This window comes from Pollachius pollachius (assembly GCF_949987615.1).
Source record: "Pollachius pollachius genome assembly, chromosome: 2".
NCBI lineage: Eukaryota > Metazoa > Chordata > Actinopteri > Gadiformes > Gadidae > Pollachius > Pollachius pollachius.
The window spans coordinates 23,729,290-23,748,803 of NC_136935.1; the positions used below are offsets into that span (position 1 = coordinate 23,729,290).

At 42.5% G+C, this 19,514-nt stretch overlaps 1 protein-coding gene across 1 annotated transcript in view; it reads right to left on the reverse strand.

The window, feature by feature from the left end:
* The window catches only part of itsn1 (intersectin 1 (SH3 domain protein)), a 71,296-nt gene that overhangs the window by 35,744 nt on the left and 16,038 nt on the right, over positions 1–19,514 (reverse strand). Inside the window, exons 14-17 of the mRNA XM_079730252.1 lie at positions 19,174–19,323; positions 18,564–18,704; positions 7,378–7,465; positions 6,827–6,966 (exon numbers count right to left, since the gene is read on the reverse strand). Coding sequence (XP_079586378.1) covers positions 6,827–6,966; positions 7,378–7,465; positions 18,564–18,704; positions 19,174–19,323 — 519 coding nt within the window. The remainder of the gene's footprint in view (positions 1–6,826; positions 6,967–7,377; positions 7,466–18,563; positions 18,705–19,173; positions 19,324–19,514) is intronic.

The following is a 19,514-nucleotide window of genomic DNA, read 5'->3' on the forward strand; positions in this document are numbered from 1 at the left end:
ATCATCCAAATGCTCTCTAGCAAACTTCAAACGGGCCCGGACATGCACTGGCTTTAGCAGGGGGACACGTCTGGCACTGCAGGATTTGAGTCCCTGGCGGCGTAGTGTGTTAGTGATGGTAGCCTTTGTCACTTTGGTCCCAGCTCTCTGGAGGTCATTCACTAGGTCCCCCCGTGTGGTTCTGGGATTTTTGTTCACCGTTCTTGTGATCATTTTGACCCCACAGGGTGAGATCTTGCGTGGAGCCCCAGATCGAGGGAGATTATCAGTGGTCTTGTATGTATTCCATTTCCTAATAATTGCTCCCACAGTTGATTTCTTCACACCAAGCTGCTAACCTATTGCAGATTCAGACTTCCCAGCCTGGTGCAGGTCTACAATTGTGTTTCTGGTGTCCTTTGACAGCTCTTTGGTCTTGGTCATAGTGGAGTTTGGAGTGTGACTGTTTGAGGTTGTGGTCAGGTGTCTTTTATACTGATAAGGAGTTCAAACAGGTGCCATTAATACAGGTAACAAGTGGAGGACAGAGGAGCCTCTTAAAGAAGAAGTTACAGGTCTGTGACAGCCAGAAATCTTGCTGGTTTGTAGGTGACTAAATACTTATTTTCCACCATAATTTGCAAATAAATTCTTAAAAGTTCAGACAATGTGATTTTCTGGATTTCTGTTTTCATTTTGTCTCTCATAGCTGAGGTTTACCTATGATCAAAATTACAGGCCTCTCTCGTCTTTTTAAGTGGGAGAACTTGCACAATTGGTGGCTGACTAAATACTTTTTTGCCCCACTGTATGTTGTGTGGGCTTAGAAAAGTCAGCCCAGACAATCTGTCTGGGCTGACTTTTCTAAGCCCACACTGGGCTAAATGAATATAGCCCAGACCAACAGTGACAGTGACTCTCACTGGTGACTGTCACTGTTGGAGGCGGGAGAAAAAAGTGTTGACAACAATGGCGAGCGCTAATTTACGAAGTGGACTATCTACTGACTCATCTGTTAGCGTTGATGTCTTTAGAAGCAAAAAAAGAAATAAAGAGACTGGGGGCACATCAGCCAAACGATATCCAGATTAAACATGCTAATGATTAGCGGGTCCATTTAGAGGCCCATCAGGGACGTTACACACAGAGGGACTAGGCTGAAGGGATTCCTGCTAAGAATCAGCCATTAAGCCATTAAAAGAGATAGAATTGCTCATTATAAATCAATCCATAGAGAAAAAACACACAACATACCAGTGGCAATGTATGCAAGTTTGTGTGTGAGTGAAGGTGATCAGTCAAACCGAAAGGCTGCAATACAACTGTCTGCATCCAGGGGCAGCACTGAGCAGGGTGTATGTGAAACAATGTTTTACATACACCTTATGTTATCAGGGGCTCGATATCCAAAAATGCTAAGCAAACGATTTAAACTAACAAATAAAAGTTACTATTTCCCAAAGCTTTTGTCCAACAAGGTGACAATAGCATGACATCAGCATGCTGTTTTTAAGTTTATTTTCCATTATCATCGCTACTATACCACTAGCAAGTAGGAATGTACAAGATTGACGAGCTATTAATATTCCAGCTGCAGTACCACCCCAGGAGAGGCACTGTGCTCTACCTGTCTCCCACTCTCTTCCTCTTGAAGCTGCTCCTGCAGGGCCTCTATCCTGGCACAGTGGTTTGCATAGAACTCACACAGACACTGGCATGGGCAAAGGCAAGAGAACCAGGGGGTAGAAAGAGAGTAGAAAGGGAGATAAAGAAATACAAAATAAAAGGGGTTAATGACAGAATATAATTTAAAAGCATACCATGAAGGAAATCAAAGTTAGTCATGTTGAGATTAGAGATGGCGAAAATGTAAAATATTCTTGACCGACCACCGAGCCTCAATAACCGGTTAATACCGGTTAACCGATCAGATTAAAATGTGCAATTTGAAATAACAGCCATTTCGAGCCACGCCAGCCGCCTGCTATTTCGTAACTCTGTATATTTCTCTCCCGTTCTGCCTCCGACTCACACACACACTCTCCGAGTGAGGCAGTGGCTCTAACCGTGACGACCTGTGTTTGAATTGAAACACGAGGCATGCTTACTGCAAGTTGACCGTGTGGAGAGAGTGGGGCCAATCTGAAGAGGGCAGTGTCAGGAGCTCATTTGAAACATTGCCACGGCTCATTTAAGAAAATGACAGCTCCGAAGAAACGCTGCTTGTTTAGTTTGGAGGAGACGGAAAAATTTAGTGTGAGGGATAATTTTTTTCACTTCACACAAAAAGATCTTGGAATGAGATGGCTTACTGTAGTCTTATGGCGTTTAGTCTACTGTCCATAATAATTTAGAGATCATATTCTCCGCCGCTCGCATGCGGGAATAATTAAGACTTGAGGAGAAATTAAATAGTGGGCTAGAGACGCGGTGTCCGTCCAACTTCCAATAAGTCACCTCATCTGATCATCATTTTGTGTGAAGTGAAACCAACACACACTCCACAGTCCACACTGATCCCAAATTGTTTTTTAACCGACAAGCGACAAGATTGATCGGTTAACGTTTATGCGGTCAACCATCGGTCAAACGGTCATCGGTTAACATCCCTAGTTGAGATGGATGGACAGAGTAAGTGTGAGGGCAAGAAAGCAGTGAGAGACAGTGAGGCAACATGGCAGAGGAGGATATATAAATATACATCCCATATAGGGGTGTATATTTATATGTAAAGAGGGGGGCAGTAGGGCAGTAAAGTCAAACTAACAAATTATGTCAAAGGTAATTTGTCATGGAAGTTGAATAATTAGCTATCATGGTTCAAATGCAAGAGGGTTAAATCCTGTACTGATTTGGGCTATACGAACACTCGTTCTTTAAATTCATCTCACGGTTAACATTTGGCATCAATGTTAAATGTTACACTTCTATCTTAGCTCCTGACTTTATTTCTGGGATGTACCCTGACCAAGGGTACCAGGATACAGGCGAGATGGGCTCTCCCCTATCTTAGTTCTTACACACTATCCGAAATACAACTAAAGAGCAACCAAACACTAAAGTCCAACCACAGGGGCAGAACTACACAGTTTCACTTTATTATTGGACCTATTCAAATGAAGGTCACTTGCAATTGGCCAGAACAGAACGGACGGAAAACGCTTTACTGGATTCTGTTAACAGTCTCCAACATATTTGGACTACTGAGAACCTTTCATGCCCTATAGGCTGGCTCATGTACTTTATCACACGGTACATGGGGATCCTCCAAGAGACAGCCGGGCCGACAACCCTCTGGCACCATCTGAATATCCTTAACATTAGGAGGGACACAAGTGGACCTCGGGAAGTTAATCATGGCCACTTAAATGCTCACAGACTCTAATTTACCATAATGACCCTACTTTTACACATATGTAAAGGCCATAAATGCTTGTTGCATTCATGGCAAACATCTGCATAACATTTGTTTCACGGGAGGTGGCGCTGTCCCAAAAGTTGGATTTAACAGTTGAGTAAGTATTAAAGATCCCAGAGGTCACACTAAAAATTGATTAAGAGGGGGTTGGATATATAAGCCCCAGACACGGAGGGCCTTTGTCCTTTTCTGAGTGCTTGCAGGGTATTTTTAAGGGTTCGGAAAAATAATCGATTCTCTCTAGAACGATTCCGTCTCGATGCAGGTAAATTAATAATCAGAATTAAAAAAAGAAAAAGATCATTATTATATTTTTTTCGCCTGCTGCAACATTCTGTTCCCCAGAGAGGGATAATTTTAGTAATTTTAAAATTATTTAATTTAACTTCAGTGTGTATTGGCCAATCTTATTTGTCTTGACACGATTGCGAGTCAGCCTACGCATAGCATTCAAGCAAACTCACAGCCAGACTCACGAACTCCTTCTAATTCAAGAGCAGCTTTTTCTTTAATGACATAGAAAAGAAAGATTAGAAAGAAAAGAAAACTGAAACCTATTTTTTGCTTCCATATTGTGTTGTAATGCAAGCTGCATTGATTATTGCATTGTTCATAGAAAGACATATTTGTGACAAAAGCTTTTTCTCTAATAAAATATTAGGTTAGCTAATTCATCTGTTGATGTCTTTAATGATCATCACAAAAGTAGGAAATGATTAGCAAACTCTGAGCAGCAAACTCAGATGTGTATATATATTTTTTGAAAATCCTGCATGGAAATGTACATAAAAAAAATTGTTGCATTGAGATGCATCGACATGCATCGATAACCGTTTTAGAATCGAATCGTTGACCTCATAATCGGAATCTAATCGAATCGTGAGGTGCCAAGAGATTCCCACCCATAGTATTTTTCTCGAATGTTTCCAATAAGAAGAGATATGGCAGCATGCATTTTCAGTGTCTTTGTGCAGTATGAGAGCCAGGCGTTTCAGGTTGAAAATGTATGATCTTTAAAAATAAAACTGCCATCGTTAGTGTAGAATTCCCCAGCCACCCAAACACAGATGAGATTTGGCAACAACTATCTTTCCTACCACTGTTACAGAATATCGGTAGATTGTTCATCAATACACACATTGTGGTCATAGATAGTAATGCACGATATAAACGATATACGATATAAACGATAAAAAAAATGGCCTACGATAGATTTTAATTCTATCGCTCTATCACGATAATGCATGTTGATGACGAAAAATACAATGTTTAATTTTTGGTTTGGTGCTGTTCCATTTCTCATTGCAATTTTCGCAACAGTGCCAGAATTTGTCAACAAACCCGCATGTGTGCAAAGAACGTTAAAACATTGGACAAAAAGGTCCGGGCGGGGGGGAAGCACCGGTGAAAGTAGACAATCATGGATATCCAGCGTGATAAACATTGATCTGCGGAGCGATCCAACTCCTTCTCCCTCATCCTGACTCGGAATGTGTTAAATGCATCGGCATTTTTAAGTTATGTTTTCCAGCATACTTTTTACTTTCTTTTGTCGGACCGTCGTGAACGTCTTTTGGATATCGGACCCAAATATCCAATAGACGTTCCGTCTCCTCTTTGCTCCATGTTGAGCAACGTCTCCGAGACCACCTCTCCGGCTGGGTCAACCTCCTTTTGATCGATAAAAAATATCACGTAATCGACAAAAATCCTAACAATCAATGATAAATCATCAATTAATCATGCCCATCCCTAATTGTCAGTGTCTGTTCCTTATCTAAAAAGACACCAGTTTTTCCTGTTCTCTGCATCTTGGGTGGCATTTAACCCATTCAGACCGGATCACGCATCTGTGCGTGTTTACCTTTAATGGTAAACACGCATTGATGCGCAATCCGGTCTTAACCCATTTGTACCGGCTGCGCGGAGCAACATTGTATCTACTAGATACAATGTTACGCTGCACAGCAGCCGTACAAATGGGTTAAGAACCAAGGACTTAAAGTAAGTGTAGTGCCTTTTAGAATGGTTTGCACTTAAGGAAAGAAACCCAATACTAATTTTATTTATCTGCAACATTATGTTGAATGATTACAGTGTTTCACAATAAATGTTCTCGAAATGACATGCTATATTTCTCTTTTTTTTTAAATACATTTAGCAGTTTGGCTTTCCTTAGAGTCTATGTAACCTGTTCTGAAACGGTTATTTTATGATTTTATATCGTGATATATATATCGTTATCGCAAGATGCTGCAATGTATATCGCAATATGGATTTTAGGCCATATCGCCCATCCCTAGTCATAGACACATAAAAGACACATAAACCCTTTCAGGAGCGTGGATGAGAACACAAGCGAGAACCATAAAAAACATCCAACAAGTGAAACGCAGTGGCGATGACTTGAAGTAGGCTAGGGCTGTATCTTTTACACCATCATACGTTCCTGACATTTCACCAGGGTATATGAAAGTAAACAAAACAATTACTATAGTTAAAAATCTTAAAATTTGAGCTTCTGGTGATAGAAGTCATTTTTGCATGTATGACATTGTCTGGTCTACAATGTTGCTGTGATTCTAATATGCAACTTGCCATACTATGAATAAATAGTGAATAAGCACTGTTCTTCCTTAGATCCGGTCCAAATCTCAACAAGTTCTCATTTGAATTGTTAGTCCGGGATAGTTCCCACCAATGTACGCATATGGATATTAAGTTTAACCTGTATTTTAAACAGGCTACACTAAGTCAGTGTGACCTGTGTAATACACAGCCTAACTGCGTTACACACAAACCAGAGCTCCACTAGCCACGCAGTCTTTTATCTGCTTTTTATTTTTGTACCGCTAGCGGGATACACTTCTAAACAGCGATTTTAATGTTCTATCCATTAAGGATATTTTGATGTGTGAAACGTCTCTGTGTTAATGCGTTCTAGTTTGGCTATTGTTTCGGGTAGGGTTCTTTGTCATTTTTCCATTGTGTAGAAAAATTGCCCATACAGTGGGTCTAGAGAGAGGAGTACTGCTTTCCTACCCTCTTCTGGGCAAGTATACACCGTTAGACGCAATAGTTATTTGAAAGTTAAGGAGGTGAATAGAAAGATAACTTGGTGAGCCATTGAACTTCAGCCGTATGTTTTGGTTTGTAAAAGGGGTTCGGAATGTCCCTTACCAAATGCGGGATATTGCGTTGACCTACAAAGCTACCACACCATCAAGGTAGGTATCGTATAACTTCATGGACTAGAAAGAATATGCAATACGTTATGCTAAAATGATAAAAAACATTTGGATGGATTCATACTGGATAATTTTTGTAAGATCATTCCACACATTGAGAGAAAGTGTGTGTGTTCTCTGTGAAGTTCTATATAGGATGGGCTAATCTGTACTCTACTGTGCCATTTGTCTTGAAAGGTACCTTTAGCTGAGTGTTGAAGGCGTCTATCTCCAGAAGTTTAGACCTGGTTTCTCTCTCCACAGAGTCCAGCTGGTCTTTGAGCTGTTGCCTGCTGGACTCCTTCTGCTCAACGGCCTTCTGAAGGGAGTTTAGACTGTCACCTACACACACACAAACACACAAACGCCAAATTGTTTATGACTAGCTACTCCATACATATCTAATGTATTGCTAAAATGCAGAATGAGGGGTCCATTCTTTCCTACTGTTCTGATTACCATTAGTACACAATGTTTATTTATTAATGGAAACTTCAGAGAACAGTGGGGACATTGAAAATACAGGTGCATCTTACTAATGGCTGCTTGGCTCGTAAGCTGCGATGTAAGCAGATACTCAAACCTGGACTGTGGCACTAACCTGTTCTATCCTGAATATTTCTCTTCAGATGTGAGACAGTGATTTAAACTTAAAGTTAAGTGTCTTCAGTCTTGAGATGTTGCATTAAAGAACCCCAAATGTTCATGCTAAAATGATGGTCCAGGTCTGTATGTTTCTTCTGCTGTACTCACGGTGGAGGCTGTTCTGCTGAACCTGTTTCAGCTGGTCACTGAGACACTGTTTGTCAGGGATCAGCCTGCCCAGCCACTGCTGGGAGTCCTGTGAGAGAGACAGCCAACAAGGAACAAGGGTCATCTTTGCCTGATGCTTTTTGTAGTGAAACAAAAATGATGCATGATTTTATTTTCCATGCAGAAGTGGACACCATATAGCACTTGAAGGTGCCAGTGAACCCTAAACTGACTGACTAAACTGGCAAGATATAAGCACTAAAATTATGAATGGTTAAAAAACACTGAGACCTTGGCTCAAAACAGGGACTATTCTGAAGATTGTGGACAGGAGGAGAATAAAGTAAACCAGGGGGTATGTGGTGGCATGTGGTGATGTTCTTAGAAATGAATCCATGAAACCATCGCATCTCAAACAGCATCTTACAACCGAACATGCAGATCTTAACGAAAAAAAGGTTATTTTTCCTTAGAAAACGTGTTGGATTGAAGCAGTCAAAAGTCCATTAGGCGCCTCATCTCGCTTGCAACAGTTCCGCAAATATTTCTCAGTGACGGCCAAAGTGTGCGTCTGTTTGTGTGTATGCGTGTGTGTGTGTGTGTGTGTGTGTGTGTGTGTGTGTGTGTGTGTGTGTGTGTGTGTGTGTGTGTGTGTGTGTGTGTGTGTGTGTGTGTGTGTGTGTGTGTGTGTGTGTGTGTGTGTGTGTGTGTGTGTGTGTGTGTTAGAGAGTTCTGCGAGCGCATGCATAAGCTGCGACCGGCAGTGAAAAAAATGTTTGGGGTCTGTATGCATGTTTTGTACCATTTTTTTACTCGTCTTAAGTGTTTTTAAGTGTTCTTATTGTTTATTTCATGGAGTGTTCTTGGTGCCAACACATAAGAATGATTATATTCACACCGTCGCTTTGGGAACTTTGTTTTGCCTGCTGCTTGCCTGGGAGAAATGGGCTGTCAAACAGGCCGGGACGCAATACCCGCGACAGGAGTTGTTACAAATCTATGTTTTTAAGTCCATCTCGCGCCGCAGATGTAGGGCATGGAATACCGGACTTTCTTCGTAGATCCTCTCCAGTATCCAGTGGAGAAACGAAAAGAAAACGGAGGAAGCATGGGAAACGGGGAGGTAAAAAACTCGGGTTCAGGAAACAGTATCTTAATAAAATTCCTTTGCCGTCTGTCATTATGGGAAACTGGGGGTGTAACAGTACACTGAAGTCACGGTTCAGTTCATACCTCGGTTGAGACATCACGGTTCAGTACGAATTCGGTACAATGAAGGGAAAAGAAAAAACTAAAATGCAGAAGGCAATTCTTTTTTATTGTGTACGTCTCAGGTTGTACCACCTAGTGTCATACAGTCTCTCCCCTGAGCTAGCTGCAACAGACTGAACTGTGTAACCTTAGATGTACAGTAACAATAAGTACCCCACATCATCTCCTGACTCCATCCGTAACTTGTAAACAAAATAAGACAATCAGTTATAAAACTGAAAATGCAGCATGTCTTATTTATGAAAGTGCAAAGCACACAGAATTACAGCCACTACGAGCCAGTCCCCCAATGAGCTTTTATGGAAGAAATTAACCCTACATTTTATGGCAAATTATGATTATTATCAGGCCTATATATCATACAAATACATTAATGGTAGAAAGTAGCTGGTGACCTTATATAAGTGGGGTTTGACACGGCGCCAGAAAGTCGGTCTAAAAACTAATGCCACTTGTAGGGTCCAAGGGGTCAGGATGCACATACGTCAAACTTAGGATGCACTTTGAAAAATATGCTGACATGCACACACATACACCATCGCTCTGTATGCATAGGGATCAATGTATGTTCAAGGTAAAGCTGTGACCTGGAAAAACATGTTATGTAAATCAACATTTTATGTAATGTAAGGATTGGGTATAAATGGAGCAGCAAAAGAATCATTCTGGAGTGTCTTTGCAAACCTCACTCGGCTTCGTTGTTGCTTGTTCGCGGGTAACAATAAAGTCTTCTGTCATGCTTGCCCCGGACTCCTCGATTCCTCATGCTATCTTATTTAGTTGAAGTGATAGAATTCGGTTATTTTCTACCACACTTTCCACAAACATGCAGTTTTTTTAGAGGCGGGTTTAGAGGTAATTTGCACGCCAGTTTTATCTAATTGTATACTGTGTATTCTCCGTGTAAATCCATGCACCGAATCGTGACGTCCGTACCGATTCGGTTCAATACGAATACATGTATCGTTACACCCCTAGAAACGTACAGTCACTAAGAAACAAGCTGGACGGACTTCAGAGGATGGTTCGTTTTCAAAAGGATTACAAAGATTGCTGTGTTTTGGCCTTCACAGAGACATGGTTCACTGAACGCGAACAGGACACAGAACTCGCTATTGGTGGCTTTGGAGCTCCCCTGCGCCTGGACCGAGACCCTGAAACTATGGGGGATAATCAGGGCGGCGGGGTATGTGTTTGCATCAATAAAACATACTGTAGTTCCATGACAATCAGGGACCGCGTCTGCACACCCGAAATCAAACTTTTATCCGTGTCGCTGCACACCTTGTACTTGCACTGTGAGTTTACACAACTTTTCATAACCACAGTATATAATCATCCCAAGGCAAACGCTGCTTCCGCTTGCAGCACTATTTCGGTGTAGAAACTGTAGTCCATCTCTCCCGATACGCCAATCATTATTATGGGAGATGTTAATCAAGTGTTTTGCTCAAAAAGACCCTGTCAAATTTCTTTATGTTTCCTGCCCAACAAGACGGGACAAGATACTGGATCTCTGCTACGGATCAATTAAATAGGCATACAAATCCGTCTCACTCCCCCCGGTGGGCTCAGCAGATCATAACTGTATGAATTTACTGCCAATTTATAAAACTATTTTAAAGAAGGAGAAAGTGCAAACTAGAGATGTCAAAGTGTGGATCGAAGACTCTACAATTTGCCCTCAGGAATGCTTTGACTGCACAGACTGCACAGACACTTTTAAGAAAACTTGTGACGATCTTGATGAACTGACAGATGTGTGTCGCTCTTATGCCGTGTTCTGACATGATCAATACTAGCAAAACTGTAAACATTTATTCAAACAATAAGCCATGGATAACTAGGGCAGTTAAATGTGGTCTGGAAAAGAGAGGCTGGCCTTCCAACAAGGAAGTTTAGCAAATCAGCATGCAGCCAGCAGGGAGCAGGAAACTGAGATTTCAAAAGCAGAAAATGCTTATAAATGCAAAATGGAAGATGATATGTAATCAAACAATCTGGGTTCTGTATGGTCTAGCATGAAGACCATAGTAGGAATTCAGAATCCAAAAAGCAGCAACCGTATAACTATGAATGGTTTTAACTCTGACGTTGAGTTTTCAAATGCTTTTAATTGTTTTTATAATCGTTTTGACACTGGGGATTTTAGCAACAAAACTTTGGAACTGGAGGATATGCTTGTAGACACTCAGCACTTTAAAAATGAACAAGAAGAAGTAAAAAAAAAAGAAAAACTCTCAGTGATTTTAAACCAGTTGCTCTCACCTCTATTTTAAAGAAAGAAACCATCTTTTGAAAGATGGTGCGATCAAAGGTTTTAAAGATAACTGAGTGTGTGCTTGACCCCTTGCAATTTGCATATAGGCCACACAGGGGAGTAGAGGATGCCACAGTCACTATATTTAATTTAATTCTCAGTCATCTGGAGGAACCTGCATCTCATGCAAGGCTTTTATTTGTTGACTTAAGCTCATCTTTAATACCATCCAGCCCCATATTTTAACTAACCGGCTTTAGAACAATTTGAGGTGAGTAAGAAACTTGCGGGGTGGATTCTTAACCTTTAAACTCGCAAGACACAGAGAGAACCTTGTCAGACCCTGTCTGCTCATCCACTGGCTCCCCACAGGGCTGTGTGCTTTCATCTTGGCTTTTTATACTTTATACAAACATGTGTCGGAGCCAGTATGAAAATAGATTGATTTTAAGTATGCGGATGACTCAGTAGTCAGCCTGTTTAGGGGTGAGGATAGCAGCCATGGACCGGTCATATATGACTTTCTCAGATGGTGTGATGACTTTTACCTTCAAATAAATGTGTCCAAAACAAAGGACATGTTCATTGATTTCAGAAGGAAGGCTCTCATTCAGGAGGACCTAACAATAAAAGGTCAGAACATTGAATAGGTAACCTCGTATAAATGTCTTGGGACAGTAATAGATTCCAACCTTAATTTTGAATTAAACTGAAGCAGTGTGTAAGAAGGGTCACCAGCGCCTGCGATGTTTGAGAAGGCTTTCCTCTTTTAACATAGACAAAACCATGATGTCCTTGTTTTACTGTGCTTTTATCAAGTCAATCTTGTCATTTTCCTTAGTATCATGGTTTGGAAACATATCTTTAAAAAATAAGAATTCCCTAAATAAGATAGTCAAATGGTCCAGTAAGTTGATTGTTGAGCCACAGCTGAACATGGAAGCCCAGTATACCAAACAGTTACAGAGGTTAAAGGCTAAATCCATTCAAAGTGATGACACCCAACCTTTAAACAGTGCATTTCAGCTGCTTCCTTCTGGACAGAGGCTCAAAGTTCAGTACAGGAATGGTTTTGTTCCTGCAGCCATTATCCGTATAAATAAAATGTTGCAGTGTCACTAGTGGTGCATAATTTTCTTGCACATTCTGATGTCCTGAGCACCTTTGAGATTTTTGTCTTCTGTTTTTTGTTGTGTTTTTGCATTGAGTATGCTGTTGTTTTGTTTGTTTTTTACTATACTGTCTATGCTAAGTGAACACCTTTTTCTTGACCTGCAAATCAAATTTCCCCACGGGTATAAATAAAGCAACCTTGACCTTCTTTATGAAGGTATTATTGTAGCAAAAATCTTTAGCTTACGTACACTTAAGTCACAAATGTCTAACAGTAAATTTGTCACAGTTTGTTACAATAAATTTGAAGTCGTAAATATTCTTTCTACCATTGTAAACACAAAATAGGGGCTACAAGTTCACAAGTCCTTTGTTACAGGTACACAAATCCTATCCTGTGAATCACAAATGAAAAGTCATGCACTTGACACTTTTGCTACAATCATTGCAGCGCAGTTGGTGCAAAACACATTCAGACACCCATGTTTCATAATCTAAGAACATGCACAAAACTTGTGCATTCGTAAACCCAAATAATGCATGAGAAGTTGCACATCTGTGAAATATTTCCTCACAAATAAAATTATATAGATTGCTATGTTCATTGAACATTTTAATGAGCAAGCACAAGTCGATACAACTGCTCGAATCCCCTGCTACGAGTATCAGCTGTTGCTTTTCTTGCAAATACTTTTGCAACACGTTTAGGTTGTACAAGTGTAGAAAAAGTGATTTGTATCCGTAGATGCAGAGCATCCGTGGGCGAGACAAAATTGCTGCATTATCCAACGAAAGTCGCCGGTGTCGTGCCAATGTAGTTACAATGTAGTTAAAAATTGTATCCCCAGCCACGGGGGCACGCTAAATCCAGTGCAGGCGGAAGTACTCACTACGTTTCAAATTCACCCAAGGCTGAATGTTGGTTATCAACTAGGTCTTAAAGGTCCCATGGCATGCTACTTTATGGATGCTTTAATATAGATATTAGTGGGCCCCTAACACAGTATTTGAAGACGTCCCCAAAATTCAGCCGTGGTGCAGAATTACAGTCACTACGAGCAAGTCGCACATTGATCTTTCCCCAAACACGCCGTTTCGGTGTCTGTAGCTTTAATGCAAATGAGGAGGAGAGAGGCGGGTCAAGGAGGAGGCCGGGGGTGTGGCCCTGAGCAGCTTGTGGCCACGGTACCATGCGCTCTGTTCACAGTGGATGTATCGCAATGGCGAGGCGCACACAGCCTTTTGCCGTGTTCTGTAAATATTCTAGAACACTCCGGGTGCTCCGGCGGGAGTCTTGGAGCTCTATATCTAAATAGTATCATATTATACATAGATATCTATATCATATAATATATATTATCACGCCCAAAAGCTGTGTGCACCTCCAGACGATATTATGAATCTCAAACGACTGCGTTCTCTGACGTCTCTGGTTCTTCCATGTCCACATTAATCTGAAGTAGACTGAACCACGACATGGAGGAGAAAGGGATTGTTGCCCGTGATTGTTAACCGCGATTGTCTCCCGCCGGAGCCTCGCTGCTGAGGAACCACTGCCTTGGTAGCGGGCAGCGGGACGCGGTGGTCCCTCGGCAGCAGGAAGCGGGGCTCAAGCGGGAGACAATCGCGGACAACAATCCCTTTCTCCTACATGTCGTGGTTCATGTATTTCAGGGAGTCAAGCCAAAGTTCCTTTCCCCAATTCCTTCTCAACCATGGCTGAGATAACCCCCACTACGAGTCTTGTTGTGAAAATACCAGAGACGAGAGTCCGACGTGTTATGCACCATAACACACCAAAAGCAGAACGGTTATCCAAATAATAAAGAAGTGTACAACACTTGCGTTACAGTCCTGGAGCTCTATATTTATATAATATCATATAATACTAGGGGTGTAACGGTACACAAAAATCACGGTTCGGTACGTACCTCGGTTTTTAAGTCGCGGTACGGTACGGTACGGTTCATAGTTAAGGGGAAATTTTTTAAAAACTGCTTGTTTGTCAACAACGGAGAATGGCCAGCAATGAAAACACCAATAAACTTGGTTATGGCATTTGCATTTCTGAATTCCCAGACAGGGGTTATTGAAATAGTGTCTTGAGCTGGGTTTGCACAGCTCGTTTTTTTTTCCACAGCAACAGTGATAGTAACACCTGGATGGTGCCTTTTCAAATGCGTGTGCTAGGGATGTGCATTTCTGGCAAAAATACTACTCGATATTCGCTGAGAAGTATTCGAATAATATTCCCCCTACGCACGCACGCACGTACGCACGCACGCACCTCGGATACATGCACACACAATGACACAGGGAGAGGCTTTTATGATTTGTATGAAATCAATCTGTTTATTTCAACAACCGCGCCATCAACATTGAAATTATTTCAACGTGGGCTTAGGCAGATAGACCTACATGCGCCGAAAACGGATCGCTATTTATTTATTTAACTGAACACAGCCTGCATGACGGTGAACTAGACACGTCAAAAATATAACTTCACACGGTGTGTCTTTTTACAATTTATCTGTTACCAGCATTCATAGCCGCTCGCACCAATCTGAGGAGAGGCATTAGGTGTGCCAAGGTAGAACACAAGGGGAGGATAGAGGAACAGCTCAACAACCCCCGGCAGGTGTGGCAGAGCATACAGACCATCACCAATTACAGAGGCTGTGACACCCGGGGACTCAGATGCGGCATTGGCAGAGGAGCTGAACCGCTTCTTTGCCCGCTTTGAGTCTCAAACACAGCACTCAGCCACATCACTCCAACCACCACTACAACCCCCATCAGCCTCCAGCACCCCCCCACTCACTCTTGAGGTACAGGACATGAGGCGGGTGCTCAGTGCAGTTAACCCCAGGAAGGCTGCAGTTCCAGATGGAGTACCAGGGAAGGTGCTCAAGGCATGTGCCAACCAGCTATCACAGGTCTTCACTGACATTTTCAACCTGTCTCTGGAACAAGCCGTTATCCCATCCTGCTTGAAATCTGCCACAATCATCCCAATCCCTAAAAAGTCACCCACTACCAGCCTCAATGACTTCCGCCCCGTAGCACTCACCCCAGTCATCACCAAGCACATTGAGAAACTGGTTTTGAGATCAATCAAAGCCTGTCTCCCCCCCACCCTGGACACACACCAGTTTGCATACCGGACTAACAGATCCACCGACGACGCATGGCCATCGCTCTCCACTCAGCGCTGAGTCACCTGGAGAAAGTGGGGAGCTACGTCAGGATGCTCTTCATTGATTTCAGCTCAGCTTTTAACACAATAATACCAGACATTCTGATCCCCAAGTTAATCAACCTGGGGCTCCCACCACCCACCTGCTCCTGGATAAAAGACTTTCTGGTCAACCGACCCCAGCAGGTGAAACTGGGTCCTCACCTCTCCTCCTCCCGCACTCTCAGCACTGGCTCTCCCCAGGGCTGTGTGCTGAGCCCACTACTCTACTCCCTCTCCACATCCGACTGCAGTCCCACCCACCCAGAGAACATCATTGTCAAATTCGCTGATGACACAAAAGCTCTTCTCCACCATGAACTTCAATAAGTCAAAGAACAGGTCCAAACTTAGTGATGAGCATCTTCAAGCCATCCTGAGGGTCTCAACTGCTTCCTCTATCAAGCCAAATGTGGCTCAGCTGTGTGATAGGAAGCGCTGCCAGGTCTCTGGCAGTAAGGAGTAGACAAGAAAAGCCATATGTTCAGAAGGAATGTTCATGTTCTGAAGAAGGTTCATGTTTTAAAGAGCAGCTCATGTTCAAAAGAGCCATTCATGTTCAAAAAAGCATTCATGTTGCAGAACTGTTAATAGTAAAGCTTGAGAAGACTGGATTATTTGTACTTTTTTTGTGGAATACTTGATGCGGCCCAGCCTCACCCAGACTCTACCTCCAGCGGCCCCCAGGTAAGTTTGAGACCCCTGGCTTAAATCAAGTGAAAAGATTTGAACAAAGTTCAAAAGTTTAAATGGAGTAAAGATTGTTTACGCTAGCATTTAGCTTCTACCAGGAGTACATCGGATATGTAAGAAGGAGCTAGCCTCTAGATAAGAGGCTATATAAATGTGGGTCCCCACACAAAAAACGCCAGATTTATAAGAATCATATTTCCAATTGATTATTTATTTTAATCGATTGGACATCCGCAACATCCGAAATGGTTGGCTTTTGTGATCGCCAAGCTTGTGGGTATCACAACAGCTGTGATCCTCTCTAGCCGAGGTTGGTGCGTGTGACGTGACGGCGCGTGACGGCGCCATCACGTCACCCAGGCTGTTGCACTTTTTTCTTCTTTAAGGTTGAAATACAGCCACACTAATGGCATGTTTTTTCAACAGGTAGCTCTCATACGGTAGCTCTCATGCGCATTCGCCTAATTGACGACTAACTGTTGTGATCACGTGACACGATGCGCGGATCGGATCATATTTCTTTCTCCCCTCCGATAACCGATCCAGCGTAATGGGCCAACATCGGACCGACTGATGCCGTGGATCGGATCGGAACATCCCTAATGGATATAAATTACTTTTGCTAAACTTGTACCACCCAGACATGTTGCAAAAGTATCTGCAAGAAAAACGACAGCTGAGACTCGTAGCAGCAGATTAGAGCAGTTGTATCAATGGACTTGTGCTTGCTCATTAAAATGCTCAATGAACATAGCAATCTATATAATTGTATTTGTGAGGAAATGTTTCACAGATGCGCAACTTCTGATGCATTAGTTCACATTTGGGTTTAACAAATGTAACAAAGGACTTGTTAACTCGTAGCCCCTGTTTTGTGTTAACAATGGTAGAAAAAATATTCATGACTTCAAATTTACTGTTACACATTTGTGACTTTAGTGTACACATGCAAAATAAATATTTACGACTTCAAATTTACTGTTACACATTTATTACTTTAGTGTACGCATGCTTAAGACTTTTACTACAATAATACCTTCATAGTTTTAGCGCTTCCACTCTGTACAAGTGACAGCAGTTAAAAATAAATAATATTATTTTTAAGAATGAATGTGCCTCCTGCGTGAACTCTGCATTGCTGAATAGGGCCTAAGCTACTGTATTTTGTTATATTTTATAACATCGGTCATAATGGTGTTACTTGGGGAGACAAATATTTTATGAGGTGGTACACTGTATAGAAAATTCGAGAACCACTGATCTATGCTATTTTGTCACCATTACACCACTACTTACCATTACTACTAATAAAAGTCAAATGCAGGAAACACAGGTGTAAAATCCTATGTTATTGCCATCCAGTTTATGAATGTTCTAATCTGCTCTGATTTGGGTCACGCTTTTTTTGGGACGTTGAAGTAATGCAGATGCAGAGAGAGATAACGCAACAGTGTGAGTGGCTGTATGGAGCTCCGTCTGGGGACAGGCAAATGTTCATGGCTGGGTCCGGGACATGGTAATGCTTCTCATACATTTAAAGTATAACTCCATGGTATGGAAGTAAATCTGTGCCATCTGATTATGAAAATAAAAAGCCATTGAATTCTAAGCACTGAATATTTATGCATTGAAATAACGTATCTGGATTTTTTGCCTCAGAATTTAACACTTAAAATTGTCGATAAATAATTTTCAGCTTTATTTTTCAATGTTAAAAAATTCAAAATCAAATATTCAATGTTAAAAAATTAAACTTAAATATTTCCAACATCCCCAAATTCAACATGCCAAATTCAGCTGCAAAATTCAATGTATGAAATTCAGAGTTAACATCCAGGGACCCAAGGAAGAGCAATCCATCCTAGATGCTAGATCGCGGTCGATCGGCGGCCGGACGGCTTGGACGGCGGCCAGACTGCCGAAGCTTTGGCGGCAGTCCGGCAGGGGTAGCTCGGCGGCAGTCCGGCAGCTCAGCTCCGGGAGTACAATCCCTTTCTCCTCCATGTCTCCTCCTCCGGACTGCCGCCGAAGCTTCGGCGGCAGTCCGGCAGAGAAAGGGATTGTACTCCCGGAGCTTAGCTGCAGGGCTGCTGCCAAGTTCCCTCCACCGGAGCTGCTCGTCCGCTGGTCAACAAAATCTTAGCTATGCTCTGATTGGAGGGGAGTGGGGAAGTGGGAGGTAATATTCAACTGTGCCCCCTTCCTACGTAGGAGGGGGCGCCGAAACTGACTCGCTCGTTTAGTAACTGTAGGCGGGGTACTTTCAAAAATGCATATCTCACTCAAAAAACAATGTACAGACTTTTTTCAAAGTTTGTATGCGTGTGGGAGCACCAGAGACCCAAAACAACACCCCAAATCCAAAGAAAAGTGTTGTTTTCATAATATGTCCCCTTTAGAAAAAGTTGGTGTGGGTCGTTACCATGGGGAACAGGTTCCCATCCCGTCATAGAAGTCAGAGGACTCACTTACACTTTAAACTTGGTTAGAATGATGACAATGATGATGATGATGAACCCTGAAACCTGTTTACATAATTGCCAATTCCAAAATGAGCACTCAGAGCGCAGAGTGTTTTAAATCCCGTTTGCAACTTGTTTCCAGCTTGCCTACCTGCAGCTGCTGTTGCAGCAGAGTGATCTCAGCGATACGCGTCTCTCTGGTCTGATTGGTCTGCTCCACCTCTCTCCGCTGAGCCGACAGTCTAAACCGGACATCCTGCAGTTTCCCCTCCAGCTGGGACTTCTTATCGTTCTGTGAATATGATGATCAGAGAAATCATGATCAAAAGATCAAAAGTCCAGTGATCAAATATGTTGCAACATGTGCATACATGCTGGCTGTGTTTCTAACATATGTTCCTCTAGGTCAGTGTTTCCCAGCAAATTCATCTGATGTACCCGATCCGTACAGCTCAAGTAGTTTCCTTCAGAGCTGATATCCTACTTATCCCATTCAGCCTCATTAGTCGTATTAATAATGCTGTTGAAAACAGACGACGCTGAGGCTTACTTCTATTTCTGGTCTCAAGTATATGGATCAGCAACAACATATATAATATTCACAAATCCAACTCAAATTGTAGGTCAGGGACCATGGAGCCGTACTGGGGGCTGTAGTTATACACAGCAAGGTCCCCACTGCAGCCTGCTCCTGAGGGTAAGGCCCCCTGGTGCGGACCCCCTGCTCTACATCTGGTATGTATGTGTGTGTATTCATGTACCAGGGCTTCCAGTTCAAACTCGAGGGTTTTCTTCCTGGCCTTCAGCAGGACGATGCTCTCCTGCTCTCGGTTCCTCTGGGTCAGCAGCTCCTGCCGGCGCTGCCGCTCCCACTCCAGCTGCCGCTGCCGCTCCAACTCCCGCTTCGCAGCCTGGACACACCATCAGTAGACACACGTATACTGTCTAGTAGGGGTGTGTAGAGATCTCGTGCCACAAGATCTCGCAAGATTAAACTTGACGATATTACCCGTTGCGTTAAAAATCTGTCTCGCGAGATTTGTGAGCTATCCAAACTTCTATTTGTGGCCTGTGGGGGCAGTAATGCGCCTTTGCTACGTCT